Source organism: Eretmochelys imbricata, chromosome 14, assembly GCF_965152235.1.
Source record: "Eretmochelys imbricata isolate rEreImb1 chromosome 14, rEreImb1.hap1, whole genome shotgun sequence".
NCBI classification, from domain to species: Eukaryota; Metazoa; Chordata; order Testudines; family Cheloniidae; genus Eretmochelys; species Eretmochelys imbricata.
The window spans coordinates 40599816-40611494 of NC_135585.1; the positions used below are offsets into that span (position 1 = coordinate 40599816).

Here is an 11679-nt window from a genome sequence, read left to right on the forward strand (position 1 = left end):
GTTTTAGTCTATGGAATTCACCAAAAAAATATTATCTACCCCCATTCAACAAGTAAAATAAAGTTCAATTTTATTTGAACACAAAGATCCTGGCTCTTTCAAATCTTTGCACATCCTCAAGCATTACAAGTTCACCCTACCAAAGACCGAGAATGAAGTAAGGGCTACACAATATCTGAGCATTAAAGTGTAAATCAGCTGCTCTCATCATTCTTTTGTCTTTCAAAAAATACAGTAGCATTTCTGAATTCTTATAAAATCTACACATTTACTGACAATTTTTCTCAAAGCCTCTTTCACCTCTTTGTTTCTCAGGCTGTATATGAAGGGATTGGCCATAGGAGTCAGAACTGCGTAGAAGACAGAGAACACTTCGTTGAGGTCTCTGAGTGTGTTGCTTTTTGGTAGCAGATACACAATGATCAGAGTTCCATAGAAAATTGTCACCATGATGAGGTGAGAGGAGCAGGTAGAAAAGGCCTTTCGCCTCCCAGTGGTGGAAGGGATCTGCAGGACGGTGGAGATGATACAAACATAGGATGTCCCAGTTAAAGCAAATGGGGGCAGGGTAAATAAAGCAGCCATAGTGGTGATTACAAGCTCCACCTGGTAGATGTCATTGCAGTAGAGATTTATTATTTGTGTAGATTCACAGAAGAAATGATTGATTTCATTGGGACCACAGAAAGTTAATTGTAACATAAGAGAAACTATTATGATAATAGCTAGAAATCCATTTATCCAAGACCCAGCTGCTAGCTGGAGGCAGAAACTGCCATTCATAAGAGTTGCATAATGCAGCGGTTTGCATATCGCTAGGTACCGATCATAAGACATCACTGCTAGGAGATAACACTCGGTGGCTGCAAAGAAGCCAACAAAGTAACATTGTGTGATGCAGCCACCAACAGAAATGGTTCTGTCCCCAGTCAGGAGACTGGCCAGCATCCTGGGCAGGAGGGCGGAGGTGTAGCAGGTCTCCAGGCAGGACAAGTTCCCCAGGAAGAAGTACATAGGGGTGTGAAGGTGCCGATCAGTCACAACTAGCACAACAATGAGGATGTTCCCAGCCATGGTCACAATGTAAATCACAAGGATCAGCAGAAAGAGAAGGATCTGCAGTCTGGGGTTATTCCCAAATCCCAGGAGGATGAATTCTGTGAGGGAGGTTTGATTTCCCTGTTCCTTGTCTGCCATGGGGGAAAGGAACCAAACGCTACACTAAAACGAGAATGGCATTTGTTAAATGTCAGTATCACATTGTCAATTTAAATACATTAATGTTCAAATGCTCCTTCTCCTTCAGGTCACTCGCCCAAATACTGAGCTGAGCATACAGGCTGATGGGCTGGGAGTGAGACAATAGAGGCTGATGACATCTGAGAGCGAGTGAGAAAAATTGACACACAAACATGTTGCTAAGGCAAGCTCAGGTTTGTGTAAAGACCCGAATTGATCTGACTAACGAGAGACTAAGCCATGCTCCCTTGATTCTGCTCCAAAAAGCTGACACTAGTGGTGTGCAGTGAGGAAACCAGATCACCAGGAGGAGTCTGGCAAATGAAGGTGTAGGCACTGGATTCCCTGAATTCAGACCTCCTCATTTTGGCTGGTAAAACACCCCACAATTTTGCTGGCTGTGAATCAGCTTGGTTTGGACTTCAGAAGCTTCCATTGTCCCCGACAGAACCCAACACTCCATGAATGTAGTTGAGCCAGTCCAAGTCTTCACCTCCTAAGCCTTTTTAGGTGGTCATTGTTTGATTTCATTTATGTTGTACCATGCAGATCAGTTTTTATGCTGCTTTGTGATCATCACATATTAACTTTTGGATTTCTCTACCAAGGGATATTGTTGATTCAAACTGCTTAGCGACATTATGAAAAGTGAATGATCAAAATCCCCATAGTCATCTACACTAGCAAAGCTGTACATTTACAAGAGATATAAACTCACATGATTAAGAAAATATGCCATCCATCATGTCTGAGGTATTTTATTTTTTGTTCACAATTCCTTTCTATCTCCATTTCCCACTCTGCACTTCCACAACTTTGGAAAAGTTACTGAGAGTTAAAAGGAAAAATGAAAGTCTGATACTTTTCCATTTGGTAATTTTTTAAAAATTGAGGATTTCTTTTTAAATAAATTGCATGGCAAAAAGAAAAAAAAGAATAAAAGCAGGGGAAGATGGGGGAAAATGTCAGTATTCATTTTAAAAAAGAAAGGGAGTACTTGTGGCACCTTAGAGACCAACAAATTTATCTGAGGAAACCTTATGCTCAAATAAATTTGTTAGTCTAAGGTGCCACAAGTACTCCTTTTCTTTTTGCAAATAAAGACTAACATGGCTGCTACTCTGAAAACTATTCATTTTATTGCACCAAGTGGTAAGCAGGAAAAAGAAAGAGGAAAAAAAAAACAAAAAGTTTAAATGTAATGTATTCATTTTTTTAAAAAAAATCATCAAAAGTTTGAAAAAATGTAAACTTCTTCCTGATAAATGGAAATAACTTTCAAATAACAACATTTTTCATGAAACTGATTTTCCATTTTTCAACCAGTTCTAATAGCAAGTAAGCAGGGAGAGAGAAAACAGCCTAAAAATATTGGAAAATGTAAACAGGAATTAGCTGATAAATGATTAACAAAGCAAATCTCAAAGTAAAGGGAGGTAATAAATAAGGGAAAATTTAGGGTGAATATTAGGCAATATATCCTGACAGTGAGAAGTATCAGGCTGTGAAACTGCCTTGCTTGGAAGCCAGTAATTAGACAGTGGAACTCATTGCCACAGGAAGTTGTTTGGGCCAAGAACATAACAAGATTCAAAAAGGAACTTTACTTTTATATGGAAAAAAAATTAAAAAAAGACTGACAGGGGATCTGATCGTCTTCAATTATGTAAAGGGCTGTTATAAAGAGGATGGTAATCAATTGTCCTCCACATCCACTGAAGGTAGGATAAGAAGTCAGATCTTACTCTGCAGCAAGAGAAATTTAGGTTAGATATTTGAGGGGAACCTATTTATAAGGATAGTTCAACATTGGAACAAGTTACCAAGGTAAGCTGTGGAATCCCCGTCACTGGAAGTTTTTAGAACAGGTTGGACAAACACCTCCCAGGGATGGTCTCAGTATAGTTGGTCCTGACTCAGCACTGGGGGATGGACTATATGACCTCTCAAGGTCCCTTGCAGCCCTATATTTCTATGATTCTATCCAGAGTTTAACAACAGTTCTGGAAGGCTCCATCTTACGAAGAGAGGGAAGAGCATCTTTGCCAGCAGGCTGGCTAACCTAGTGAGGAGGGCTTTAAACTAGGTTCACCGGGGGAAGGAGACCAAAGCCCTGAGGTAAGTGGGAAAGAGGGATACCGGGAGGAAGCACAGGCAGAAATGTCTGTGAGGGGAGGGCTCCTGCCTCATACTGGGAATGAGGGGCGATCAACAGGTTATCTCAAGTGCTTATATACGAATGCACAAAGCCTTGGAAACAAGCAGGGAGAACTGGAGGTCCTGGTGATGTCAAGGAACTATGATGTGATTGGAATCACAGAGACTTGGTGGGATAACTCACATGACTGGAGTACTGTCATGGATGGTTATAAACTGTTCAGGAAGGACAGGCAGGGCAGAAAAGGTGGGGGAGTAGCACTGTATGTAAGGGAGCAGTATGACTGCTCAGAGCTCCGGTACGAAACTATAGAAAAACCTGAGTGTCTCTGGATTAAGTTTAGAAGTGTGTGCAACAAGAGTGATGTAGTGGTGGGAGTCTGCTATAGACCACCGGACCAGGGGGATGAGGTGGATGAGGCTTTCTTCCGGCAGCTCACGGAAGCTACTAGATCGCATGCCCTGATTCTCATGGGTGACTTTAATTTTCCTGATATCTGCTGGGAAAGCAATACTGCGGTGCATAGACAATCCAGGAAGTTTTTGGAAAGCGTAGGGGACAATTTCCTGGTGCAAGTGCTAGAGGAGCCAACTAGGGGGGGCGCTTTTCTTGACCTGCTGCTCACAAACTGGGTAGAATTAGTGGGGGAAGCAAAAGTGGATGGGAATCTGGGAGGCAGTGACCATGAGTTGGTTGAGTTCAGGATCCTGACGCAGGGAAGAAAGGTAAGCAGCAGGATACGGACCCTGGACTTCAGGAAAGCAGACTTCGACTCCCTCAGGGAACGGATGGCCAGGATCCCCTGGGGGACTAACTTGAAGGGGAAAGGAGTCCAGGAGAGCTGGCTGTATTTCAAGGAATCCCTGTTGAGGTTACAGGGACAAACCATCCCGATGAGTCGAAAGAATAGTAAATATGGCAGGCGACCGGCTTGGCTTAACGGTGAAATCCTAGCGGATCTTAAACATAAAAAAGAAGCTTACAAGAAGTGGAAGGTTGGACATATGACCAGGGAAGAGTATAAAAATATTGCTCGGGCATGTAGGAATGAAATCAGGAGGGCCAAATCGCACCTGGAGCTGCAGCTAGCGAGAGATGTCAAGAGTAACAAGAAGGGTTTCTTCAGGTATGTTGGCAACAAGAAGAAAGCCAAGGAAAGTGTGGGCCCCTTACTGAATGAGGGAGGCAACCTAGTGACAGAGGATGTGGAAAAAGCTAATGTACTCAATGCTTTTTTTGCCTCTGTCTTCACTGTCTTCAAACAAGTTCAGCTCCCAGACTGCTGCGCTGGACATCACAACATGGGGAGTAGATGGACAGCCCTCTGTGGAGAAAGAGGTGTTAGGGACTATTTAGAAAAGCTGGACGTGCACAAATCCATGGGGCCGGATGAGTTGCATCCGAGAGCGGTAAAGGAATTGGCGGCTGTGATTGCAGAGCCATTGGCCATTATCTTTGAAAACTCGTGGCGAACCGGGGAAGTCCCGGATGACTGGAAAAAGGCTAATGTAGTGCCAATCTTTAAAAAAGGGAAGAAGGAGGATCCTGGGAACTACAGGCCAGTCAGCCTCACCTCAGTCCCTGGAAAAATCATGGAGCAGGTCCTCAAAGAATCAATCTTGAAGTACTTGCATGAGAGGAAAGTGATCAGGAACAACCAGCATGGATTCACCAAGGGAAGGTCATGCCTGACTAATCTAATCACCTTTTATGATGAGATTACTGGTTCTGCGGATGAAGGGAAAGCAGTGGATGTATTGTTTCTTGACTTTAGCAAAGCTTTTGACACGGTCTCCCACAGTATTCTTGTCAGCAAGTTAAGGAAGTATGGGCTGGATGAATGCACTATAGGGTGGGTAGAAAGCTGGCTAGATTGTCGGGCTCAACGGGTAGTGATCAATGGCTCCATGTCTAGTTGGCAGCCGGTGTCAAGTGGAGTGCCCCAGGGGTCGGTCCTGGGGCCGGTTTTGTTCAATATCTTCATAAATGATCTGGAGGATGGTGTGGATTGCATTCTCAGCAAATTTGCGGACGATACTAAACTGGGAGGAGTGGTAGATACGCTGGAGGGGAGGGATAGGATACAGAAGGACCTAGACAAATTGGAGGATTGGGCCAAAAGAAATCTGATGAGGTTCAATAAGGATAAGTGCAGGGTCCTGCACTTAGGACGGAAGAATCCAATGCACCGCTACGGACTAGGGACCGAATGGCTAGGCAGCAGTTCTGCAGAAAAGGACCTAGGGGTGACAGTGGACGAGAAGCTGGATATGAGTCAGCAGTGTGCCCTTGTTGCCAAGAAGGCCAATGGCATTTTGGGATGTATACGTAGGGGCATAGCGAGCAGATCGAGGGACGTGATCGTCCCCCTCTATTCGACATTGGTGAGGCCTCATCTGGAGTACTGTGTCCAGTTTTGGGCCCCACACTACAAGAAGGATGTGGATAAATTGGAGAGAGTCCAGCGAAGGGCAACAAAAATGATTAGGGGTCTAGAACACATGACTTATGAGGAGAGGCTGAGGGAGCTGGGATTGTTTAGCCTGCAGAAGAGAAGAATGAGGGGGGATTTGATAGCTGCTTTCAACTACCTGAAAGGGGGTTCCAAAGAGGATGGCTCTAGACTGTTCTCAATGGTAGCAGATGACAGAACGAGGAGTAATGGTCTCAAGTTGCAGTGGGGGAGGTTTAGATTGGATATTAGGAAAAACTTTTTCACTAAGAGGGTGGTGAAACACTGGAATGCGTTGCCTAGGGAGGTGGTGGAATCTCCTTCCTTGGAAGTTTTTAAGGTCAGGCTTGACAAAGCCCTGGCTGGGATGATTTAACTGGGAATTGGTCCTGCTTCAAGCAGGGGGTTGGACTAGATGACCTTCAGGGGTCCCTTCCAACCCTGATATTCTATGATTCTATGATTCTAAGGCATCTTACACCTTGGAGTTAAGGGTTTAAGCCCATCTCTAACTATTAGAGATCAGGATGAGATCTGATTTTGGGGGCAGATCATTCCACAAGTGTTACTGCAACATTATTACACATTCCTCTGCAGCCTCTGGAGCTGCCACTGTCAGAAACAGGAGACTGGGATAAATGGACCTGGGATCTGGTCCAGTCTGGAAATCCCTATTCTCCTCATTGATTGAGTTATTTAAAAGTAAAGTGGAGCAGACACTACTAAATGTACTATTGGGGCCATTCCTGGCAGAGAGATGGGTAGGAGGGGATGGAGTTTTCCTTTCTTGTCTCTAGATTCTATAATTTTGTTCCAATCTCTGCCAATGATGGTGAGCAATAGGAAGATATTCCCCCTCTCTCTGCCTCAGTCCCCCCATCGGTTACATGGCAATATTAACACTGACGGGCATCTCTGTGGGAAGGCGAGACTGAATCACCACTGATTGCACAGTCCTTTGACAGCACTGCATGGCAGGCTCTATCTTAGTGTGTGGCAGCAGCAGGATGAGGGATAACACTCCCCTTCAACCACAGGATATTCAGCCTCCAGTCTAGCTTGGATCTCTCAGGATTTGGTGACCAGGATTCAGGTTCTTCTCTCTCATTTCTCCCCAGAAATTCGGTTCTCTCACGAAAGAGATCTGGGTCCCTCTGATGGAATGAGCAGGTGCCGAGATCTCACTTGGACCATGTTCTCTTACCTCTGTTGATGGGGTGTGGTTGCCTCCTCATAGAAATGTAGGGCTGGAAGGGACCTGAAGCGGTCATCTAGTCCAGTCCCCGATGCTGAAGCAGGACAAAGTAAACCTAGATCATCCCTAACCTGTTCTTAAAAACCTCTGAAAATGAGGATTCCACAACCTCTTGGTAACCTGTTCCATTGCTTAACTACCCTTAGAGTTAGAAGGCTTTTCCTAATATCTAACCTAAATCTGCCTTGATGCAACTAGAACCAATTCCTTCTTGTCCTACCTTCAGTTTCATATTTTTATCCTTTTCAGGAGAAGGTTGTGTCTTCCCTGACTCCACTTCTGAGGGGAGTTTTCCCATCAGCTGACTCTGGGGAGTTCCTGCTGTTTGCAACACAGAGCACAAAACTCAGTCCTGATGCAATCAGCCTGCTTAGCTCAAAGGAGTTCTCTCCTCCCTGCGGGATGATTGAGTTGCATGACTGAGAGGTCCTGCTGTACCTAGCAAGGGCCTGATCCTACTATCCCAAAGCAGATGAATAATCCTTTCTTATGTGAGCAGTCCCATGCCCTTCCGTGTGACAATATGCCCCAGTAAGGGTTGTCCACGTTGGTCAAGTATGATGGGCTGGGCTCTCAAAGTGGTGAGCATAGTAATTGGACAGTAAGATTTCTGTGAAATATTGTCTACTTGGTCCAGAGTTTGCAAATTAGACATTTCAACCAGGATTTTCAAATCAGCCTCAAGGAATTAGGCACTTAACCACCATGAAAAGTAAATTGAATCTGGATGCCTAACTCCTTTAGGCTCTTTTGAGAACCCCAGTCACGGTGAGGGTGGGGGGTGGACCCAGGAAAGCACAAATAAAAGCTGGTGGAAACATTTTAACTATGAAACCTACTTTGTATCTGAGCCAAATATGCCACTCTGGCAATTTGATTCACACAGTGAGGAAATATGACAAACAACACAGAGATGTTCCCCCTTTCGGTCCCTTCTCACACATGCACAGGTCTGAAGGTTAAGAGATGTAAACCACTAGAAAGGGAGGAGACACATTTTGTCAATGGGTTACACAACTATTTGCTAGACATCATAGGAATGTTGGGAGTCAGGACTCCTGGGTTCTATCCCAGGTCCTGGAGGGGTATGAGCTCTAGTACTTGCAGACAATAGTACATCTATCCATACAGATTTGGCACAGGCTTTCTGAACGTTACTGTAGCTGAGAGGATGTGTTATCAGAGACTGGCTAAATAGAAAGACAAAAATTAATTAGTGAGGGGCTACATTGAAGGGAGGAGTTGTGGGGACTAGTAGGAAGCTGGAAGGAATGCAGGGGGAAGAGCAGATGGATGGTGTAGTGGTTAGGGAATTATTCCAGCCATTGGGAGCCCTGTGTTCCAATCCCGGCTCCAAAGACTGCCTGTTTGACCAAGGCGATCTCTGGGCCTCAGTTCCCCTGCTGTATAATGGAGATAACAGATGTTCCCCACCCCCTGGGGCTATTGTGAAGAGAAATACATTAAAGACTGTGGGTCACCCACATACTACACAGATGGCGGGCAGGTAAGTACCTTAGGGAGAGGCAGGGCTGTCTCAGGAATCAGAGCCTGCACACACCCAGGGGAGGTGAAATTGCCCATGCAGTAAACCTAGTGTCTGACACTGGAATTACACCTGCAAAGAGGCGATGATCTGAACTGACCACTGGGTGGAAAGGGAGCAGAAATGTGAGTGTGGGAATACGGCAGTGATGGCGATGGAGAGGCACTCTGGGAGGGGCTGTCTGACAGTGACTAAGGAGCACCCTGCCCTGCCTGTTCAGGTCTCTCTCAGCAGAGTAGGGGAAGTGATCAGATATAGATAAGCCCGGGGCTGTGCCAACCTCTTCCCGGTGGGGGCCTGAGGTGGGCTAAACAGAAAATTGGGAGGGTGGGGCTATGCCCCCCTCGTCATGAGGCCCTGCCCCCTCTCTGTGGCCCCACCCTGTGCTCCTCCTCAAGTAAGAGCCAGTTCTGCCTCTTCCTCCCCCCAGACCCTGCCCCCTAGCCAGAACTGGGCACTGTGGGGTGGCTGGCGCGCTGGCTGGTGCCATGGCGCAGGCTGCCAGGGCTCTCCCCCGTCTCCTGCTTCTGTTGGTGCCCGGGGCCCCTGGGCCAGGGGCAGTACTAGTGGGGAAGACTGCGGGAGCTATTTGCCTTAGCCTCCCGCCACCGCTGCTCTCCAGCCACCCAGCTCTGAAGGCAGAGTGGAGAGAGCAGTGGCTGCTGGCCAGGTGCTGAGCTCTGAAGGTGGTGGTGGTTCAGGAGTAAGGCCAGGCGGGGGGCCCCAAAGCAGCCCCCAGTCCATGTCCCTGCCCACCGAGGCACGCCATCCAGGGCAGGTGAAGGGTCCGGGGCTCCCCACAGCAGCCTGGACTGACCCACTTCGGGGCCCTTTCCCTCCCCCCCCACCCATGTTCATTGCTCCTCAAGGTCTCTGCTGGTCCCAGAGCTGAGTCCCCCCACCCTGGTGGCTGTTACAGAATGCAACAGTCGAAGGGTGGCGGGGAACTGAGCAGCAGCCGCACCCTGGGGCCCCAGACACCACCAGCAGGAGGAGAGCTGGGGGAACACCTCCGTCACCTGCACCATGGCACCAGCCAGTGCAGCAGCCCCCCGCACTGCCTGGCTTCCAAGTACCAATTTTTTTTTAATACAGTCTCACTTCAACACTTTGCCATTAAGCTTTTGGGTCTCCAAAGCTTTGTTTTTAACAATGTCTGGTGCCACCTGACTTGTTTTTCCCCGAATGTAATTGCATTTAATGAAACAGCTTAATGAGTCTCTGGGAGATGTGGGGGGGGGGGGAGGGGAAGAAATCTTTCACATGGTGATGAAGCACTAGTTTACCTTTCGGTGCGATGGCAGTGGACCAGATTGCCAGCTGATTTACATTGACGTAACTCCATCGGCATCAATGGGCCCAATTCTCCAGCTGGTGTAAACCAATGTAGCTCCACTGGAACCAATGGACAACATGCTCATCTGATGTAAATTGATGTAGCTCCATTGGCATCAATGGGCCAAATCCCCAGCTGATGCAAATTGGTGTAGTCCCATTAAAGTAAATAGGGCTATGAATTTACTAGGACTGAGAATCTAGCCCTATAGCTGCCCCCTTTCTTATCCCTTATTTTCTGCAGCCATGTAGAGGGCTGTATATAGTACAGCTGACCTTTTTCCACCCCAAAGCTTCTGCTGACATCCAGGCACCATTATGCAATGTAGCTGCTCCTTTGTCATATCCCCTCACATATCAATCCTTCAGTACAGTGTACATGCTAAGTTCTCAACAGTATCCCTATGCAGCCTGCTGCAGAATTTAGACAACATAGCTGCCCTTATCTCTTTCCTTCCCAGGCTGAGGCAGGAAGGTCTGGTGGCTCAGGCACTAGAAAAATGGATTTGTTATCTAGCTCTGCCACCTACCTGCTGTGTGGCCTGATGACAGGAAAGAAGAGGAAGGGGTTATGTCTAGTGTTCTTCATCCTCATGCAGCAGGCTTGGGATCATGGACAGCACCCCCTTGGGCCGAAATTCATTTTTTTCAACTCATGACTATAGTTACAGTTTGAGGTGCAAGAGATTTGAGTCTCTACACAAGTTTGTCTCTATCTAAATACACCCTGAAGGAAAAACGTCTCTAGTCATTCCCCAGAACCTGTGTCACCAGCTGAACCCTACTGAGGTCCACTGCAGGTTGCAACTTTCTCTGAAAATGTGTTTTTAATGGCACAAAGCAAGATTTTTATGCACAACCTCCATGAAAATGCAGCCTTGTGTTAACTAATTTTATTTTTGCATGAATTTCCTATCACGGTAACACTCTCTGATAGAGAGAAACTTTGCAATGCAACAGGTCAAAGAGAGAAGCCTTGTGTTTTATAGGAGTAGCAGTTTGGTGAGAGTCAAGGAGAGGGGAATGGTGTGTCTCCTCTGTATCTGGCCAGTTGAAACAGCATGTGAGAAAGTGATGACATACTGAGAACTTCTAATATCCTCTCCCCTTTTGACAGAGCAACAGAAGTTTTTAATGCAATTTTTGTTTGTAGAAAGCTGGGCTGTTTTTGAAATTTTTATAGAAAAATATATTTATTATTTTTCCATTTTATTTGATGACACACCACAATGAAAGTTTCAGTATTTTTAAATTGTTTAATGTAGGGGAGAGATTGAGTCTGGAGCACTGGGCCAAGTGTATGACCTGAGGCCTGAATCATAGTCAGCAAAGTCAGGCCATCTATTAAGCAGATCCTTATAAGTTTATTGTCTGATACATGACCTTAGCAAAGGTATAGTGTTGCTAAAAACACAGGCACGCCTAAGAAGCAACAGATACTGCAAATATGTGTGAACATACTCCAGAAGATCAGCACAGGTACATCCTGACCTAACCCAAGATAAGAGGGTTTGATAAAAGGGATAGATAGGGATGTTTTGCCCAAGACACCTGAAGCAAGATACAAGGGGAGGTAACAAGCAGATGTCATGAAAAACATGAGATGGTACGTAAGTTTTGTCTCAGTCTATAATGTTGGGTACTTCACCTTAATCCTTTTTCTGGCTTAGGGAGCAGTGGAAAGTCCCACCACT

General features: G+C 46.0%; 1 protein-coding gene across 1 annotated transcript; it reads right to left on the reverse strand.

Annotated features, from left to right (window-relative positions):
- Positions 1-222: 222 nt before the first annotated feature.
- On the reverse strand, positions 223-1197 carry LOC144274030 (olfactory receptor 10A7-like). The gene has a single exon (XM_077832737.1). It carries the CDS (start codon positions 1195-1197, stop codon positions 223-225), a length of 975 nt encoding a protein of 324 aa, XP_077688863.1.
- Between the last annotated feature and the right edge of the window lie 10482 nt (positions 1198-11679).

Coding starts and splice junctions, on each gene's coding strand:
- LOC144274030 (XM_077832737.1), bottom strand. CDS start 1,197: ATGGCAGACAAGGAACAGGGAAATCAAACCTCCCTCACAGAATTCATC.